Source organism: Bison bison, unplaced genomic scaffold (genome assembly GCF_000754665.1).
Source record: "Bison bison bison isolate TAMUID 2011002044 unplaced genomic scaffold, Bison_UMD1.0 scf7180017864197, whole genome shotgun sequence".
Taxonomy (NCBI): domain Eukaryota; kingdom Metazoa; phylum Chordata; class Mammalia; order Artiodactyla; family Bovidae; genus Bison; species Bison bison.
Window position 1 is genome coordinate 1,822,719 of NW_011494769.1, and position 6,050 is coordinate 1,828,768.

The following is a 6,050-nucleotide window of genomic DNA, read 5'->3' on the forward strand; positions in this document are numbered from 1 at the left end:
CAGAGTGACCCCATGGACTGCAGCCTACCAGGCTTCTCTGTCCATGGGATTTCCCAGGCAAGAACACTGGAGTGGGTTGCCATTTGCTTCTCCAATGCATGGAAGTGAAAAGTGAAAGTGAAGTCGCTCAGTCGTGTCTGACTCCCAGCGACCCCAGGGACTGCAGCCTACCAGGCTTCTCTGTCCATGGGATTTTCCAGGCAAGAGTACTGGAGTGAGTTGCCATTGCCTTCTCCTGGGTAATGTTATTTTTGTTTTACTCAGAACATTGAGGACTTAAAATGTATAATGACATGGTTGGAAATTTCACACATTGTGGCAGGAGAAATACTTTAGGCTGGTGGAACTTCAGGGTCACACAGGGAAGTGGCTGCCTTTTCTGTCTGAACAGTGGCCCTTGACTTAAGAAAGCTTGAGATCTCTAGGTTCTTCTACTTTTCTTGAAGGCTCTCATCCCCACAACCCTCAGAGGTTCTGCAGTATGCATTGCCACTTAGCAATACCTCTTTTTACATTTGGATACTGGTTTCCACCCCCCCCCCCAAATAACTATATTCATAGAGTTCTTGCACAGTCTTCAACTCATGCTTAATTCAGTTTGGGAAGGGTATTTCTCGTGACTCAGTTTATATGCAGCAATGGGGTTGACCACAGTCTACTTAGCACAGAGTGGAAGTAGCCAGTTAGAAACAGCTAGTGACAGAGAATAGTACCCGTAAGCTCCAGGAAGATCACTCAGGCCTCAAAGGAATTTTCCCCCTTATTTGATCATGTACATAATTAATAATCACTGGATAAGAACAAACCACTAGTCGATTTCATATTTGGGGGAACTTAGTAGCCTAGGAGAGATGCAAGCCACTTCTCTGTGTCTGATTGGCTAAGAACTCAAATAATTCACAGAGATTCCTGCTTGAAGAACTAGAGAAATCATAGCACAAAAAAATGGCAATGACTGTGACTTTACCTAAAATGATGTAGCTATCTAAATCATTTTAATGTAAAAAGATTTTGTTGAAATTTACTGAACTTAGAGCCACTAGTATCCAGTTTTAGCCTGACATTCTTCTTTAGCCTGTGTTCATATTTTGAATATAAAGTCTCATGTTCAGGAAACTTAGTATCTGTCTATTTAAGCAACTATTGTCAAGTATATACATTTTTAGCTAAAGTAATTTATTTAACATGTAGACACTTTTCCATGTTTAGGGCCAGATGAAGGGGCTGCTCTCCTGAAGCTTACATTCAATGTTGTGTAATAAATGAGTAAATGGATAGTCTGTCGGGTAGATAGAGGCTCTAAGGAAAAGAGGCGGGGCATGCGTGGCAAAGGATAATGTTTAATGTGGCAGGATCAGAGAAGGTGATATTTGAGCTGAGACCTAATGCAGAGAGGGAGCCAGTCACACAGGGGCTGCGGGCAGTGTCCTCCAGGGAGGAGGGAAAGGCAGGTGCAGTGGTCCCCAGTCCACACACTCAGTGTGCTCCTTCAGCGATCCTGCCAGCTAGGCTGGAAAGAAACAAGCGTGAGAAGGAGGAGATGACATCATAGGGAAGCCAGGGGGCAGGCTGGCAGGACCTTTGGGCCATTGTAAAGGCTTCAGAGGCTTTGTCAGAAGAGATGGCAAGCTGTTTTGGTCAGGGAAATAAATTAATAAATTTACATTGATTAAGTGAATAATGATGAGATGCTAATAATACCTGTCCTGTCATTATCAGGCATATCTTAGGTGCTAAGGGCTTTACATGTATTATCTCATTTAATCTTTATCACATCTGTGTGATGATAGTCTCTGTGGCTATGCTCATGGTACAAATCAGGCCATAACTACACAGTTCATCATGAGTGACTTGTCCAGTCACACAGGTAGTAAATGGCAGAGCTAGGCTTATTAAATAGCCTAGCTATTTAATATCCTTTGAAATATCTTAGCTATTAAAATCTTTTAATATCCTTTTAAATATCCTAGCTTTTAAGATCCTTTAATACCTTTCATGAGGTATCACAACATAGCTCGTTATGATTGATTTTCTTTTCTCATTCATTTTAACATCATAAGCATTAAATAAAATTCTTTTTCAAGTTGAAGTATAGTTGATTTACAATGTTGTTAGTCTCTGCTCTACATCATAGTGATTCAGGTATACATACGTATACATTCTTTTTTTTTATTCTTTTCCATTATGTCATCACAGGATATTGAATATAGTTCCCGAGGCTACATAGTAGAATCTTCTTATTCATTCATTGTGTTGTATATATACTAGTTTGCATCTGCTAACCCCAATCAAGATTGCCAGGAGAAACAATCAATAACCTCAGATACACAGATGACACCACCATTATGGCAGAAAGCGAAGAAGAACTAAAGAGCCTCTTGATGAAAGTGCAAGAGGAGAGTGAAAAAGTTGGCTTAAAACCCAACATTCAGAAAGCTAAGATCATGGCATCCAGTCCCATCACTTCATGGCAAATAGATGGGGAAACAATGGAAACAGTGACAGACTTTATTTTTGGGGGCTCCAAAATCACAGCAGATGGTGACTGCAGCCATGAAATTAAAAGACCCTTGCTCCTTGGAAGAAAAGCTATGACCAACCTAGACAGCATATTAAAAAGCAGAGACATTAGTTTACCGACAAAAGTTTATCTAGTCAAAACTATGGTTTTTCCAGTGGTCGTGTATGGATGTGAGAGTTGGACTATAAAGAAAGCTGAGCGTGAAAGAATTGGTGCTTTTGAACTGTGGTGTTGGAGAAGACTCTTGAAGAGTCCCTTGGACTGCAAGGAGATCAAACCAGTCCATCCTAAAGGAAATCAGTCCTGAATATTCATTGGGAGTACTGATGCTGAAGATGAAACTTCAGTCCTTTGGCTTTCTAATGTGAAGAATTGACTCATTGGAAAAGACCCTGATGCTGGGAAAGATTGAAGGCAGGAGGAGAAGGGGATGACAGAGGATGAGATGGTTGGATGGCATCACAGACTCAATGGACATGAGTTTGAGCAAGCTCTGGGAATTGGTGATGGACAGGGAAGCCTGGTGTGCTGCAGTTCATGGGGTCACAAAGAGTCAGACATGACTGAGCAACTGAACTGAACCCCAAACTCACCCTCCACTGTCCTCATCCCCAGCTCCCCCTTGGCAACCACGTCTATTCTGTATGTCTATGAATCTGTTTCTGTTTCATAGATAAGTTCATTTGTGTCACATTTTAGATTCCACATATAAGTGATACCATATGATGTTTGTCTTTCTCTGAGTTACTTAGTATGATAATCTCTAGATCCATCCATGTTGCTGAAAATGGCGTTATTTCATTCCTTTTTATGGCTGAGTAGTATTCCATTGTAAATATGTACCATATCTTCTTCATGCATTCCTCTGTGAATGGACATTTGTTTCCATGCTCTGGCTACTGTGAATAGTGCTACTATGAACACAGAGATGCATGTATCTTTTTGAATTATAGTTTTGTGTGGATACATGCCCGTGAGTGGGATTGCTGGATCACATGGCAACTCTGTTTTTAGTTTTTTGAGGAACCTCTGTACAGTTTTCCATAGTGGCTGCACCAACTTATAGTTCCACCAACAGTGCAGAAGGGTTCCCTTTTCTCCACACCCTTCTAGCACTTGTTATGTTTAGACTTTTTAATGAAGACCATTCTGACCAGTGTCAGGTAGTTTTGATCTTTGATCTCGTGGCAGTTTTGATCTTTTCACGTGCCTGTTGGCCATCTGTATGTCTTCTTTGTAGAAATGTCTGTTTAGGTCTTCTTCACTTTTTTAATTAGGTTACTTGTTTTGTGTTGCTGAATTGTATGAACTCTTTGTATATTTTGGAAATGAAGCTCTTGTTGGTCACATCTTCTGCAAACGTTCTCTCCAATTTCATAGGTTGTCTTTTCATTTTCTTTATGGTCTCCTTTGCTATGCAAAAAAGCTTGCCAGTTAGATTAGGTCCTATTTGTTTCTTTTTGCTTTTATTTTTATTGCTTTGGGAGGCTGACCTAAGAAAACACTGGTACAATTTATGGCAGAGAATGTTTGGCCTGTGTTCTCTCCTAGGAATTTTATGGTATCATGTCTTATATTTAAGTCTTTAAGCCATTTTGAGTTTATTTTTGTGCATGGTGTGAAGGTGTGTTCTAACTTCATTGATTTATATGCAGCTGTCCAATTTTCCCAACACCACTTGCTAAAGAGACTTCCTGTCCATTGTATACTCTTGCCCCCTTTGTCACAGACTAATTGACCATAGGTAAATGGGTTTATTTCAGCCTCTCTATTCTGTTCCATTGATATGTCTGCTTTTGTGCCAGTACCATGCTGTTTCGATTACCATAGCTTTGTAGTAGTGACTGAAGTCTGGGAGCGTTATGCCTCCTGCTTTGTTCTTTTTCCTCAGGATTACTTTGGCAATTCTGGGTCTTTTAAAGTCCTGTATAAATTTTAAGATTATTTATTCTAGCTCTGTGAAAAATGTCATGGGAAATTTGATAGGGACCATGTTAAATGTGTAGATTGCTTTGGGTAGTATGGCCATTTAACAATATTAATTCTTCCAATCCAAGGGTATGGCATATCTAAATGAAAGAAATCTTAAGGCTCGTAGAGATTGTCTTGATGATTTTTCTAGACATATTTAAAGTGTTAAGACTTGTATTATCATATATGACAGTATTATCTTCTGATTAAAGAGAAAATATATAAAAGAGCCACTCCAAAATGAAACCTCCCAGTTTCCCTGTGGCCCTTCAGAACATGGGTTCTTTTATATATAAATACAATAGGGTTTTGTTGGTTATCCATTTTATTTTATTTTTTTAATTTTATTTTATAACACCAAGAACATTTTGTACTGGGGTATAGCCAGTTAACAATGTGATAGTTTCAGGTGAACAGTGAAGGGACTCAGCCATACATATACATATACATATGTATATCCATTCTCCCGCAAACCCCCCTCCATCCAGGCTGGCACATAACATTGAGCAGAGTTCCGTGTGCTATACAACAGTTTTTTGTTGGTTGTCCATTTTAAATATAGGAGTATGTATGTGACCTTCCCAAAAGTTCTTAATCTGTAAATTCAGAATTCTATCTCAGTATCATTTATTTCTTTAGTAATCATAAGTATTTTTTTCCAATGCATTTAAAACATTATTCTAAGAAAAGAGACCATAGGCGTCCTTAGACCATGGGTATAGAGACAGCGTATGCAGTGATTCCGGTGAATCCCTTTGAATTTGAGCAGAACTGCTACAAATGGTACTGAGTTTATGTTGTTTTGAGGGAGTGGGGTTGCTGAGCACATACCAAAGGGTCACAAAGAGGCCAGCTGTAGCTTGGATGACCACATGTTCCAATCTGGCCAAGGTCATTCCACTTTAAGCCTTTGTTCAGCATAATTAACAATATCACCCCTTTCAAAAGTATTCCAGAAAGAAAAATGCATTGTATTTACGGTCGCCATTAGCCGTAGCTGTTAACAAGAAAGCAGGACAGTGGACAGAGAGAATTGACTACAATCACCAGGACATGTCACAGGGGCTGCCAACCCCTGAATTTGGACTTACTTTGATAATAACTGGATGTAATCGAAGTCAGATTACACAAAGGATATATGATGGAAGAAAATGCTGTTCTAATTCATAATTAATTCTCTTTCACAGCCAAAAAGGAACATAAAATGGAAGAAGGTCACTTGGAGAATGCACAGAAAAGGTAAGCAGCTCTGACTGGCCTCGAGCCTCTCTTTGACCATCCGTTCTTTTTTTATTATTATCAAGAACATTCACACTGCTATGCAACCGTCAACTCCAAGGGCAGACTCTGTACTCACTAAACCATAACTCCCCCATTCTCTCCTTCTTTCAGCCTGGCAATTACCATCCTACTTCCTGTCTCTGTGACTTTGACTTCTCTAGGTACCTCATGTAAGCGGAATCCTACAGAAATTTTCCTTTTATGACTGGGTGATTTCACTTAGCGTAATGAATGATAAGCCATTCTTTCGACTGCCTCCCCGCCGCCCCTCCCCTCC

The 6,050-nt window shown here is 39.8% G+C and overlaps 1 protein-coding gene across 1 annotated transcript in view; it reads left to right on the plus strand.

The window, feature by feature from the left end:
• Positions 1-6,050, plus strand: part of FMN1 (formin 1) — a 340,200-nt gene that overhangs the window by 297,953 nt on the left and 36,197 nt on the right. The window contains exon 16 of the mRNA XM_010844210.1: positions 5,680-5,731. Coding sequence (XP_010842512.1) covers positions 5,680-5,731 — 52 coding nt within the window. The remainder of the gene's footprint in view (positions 1-5,679; positions 5,732-6,050) is intronic.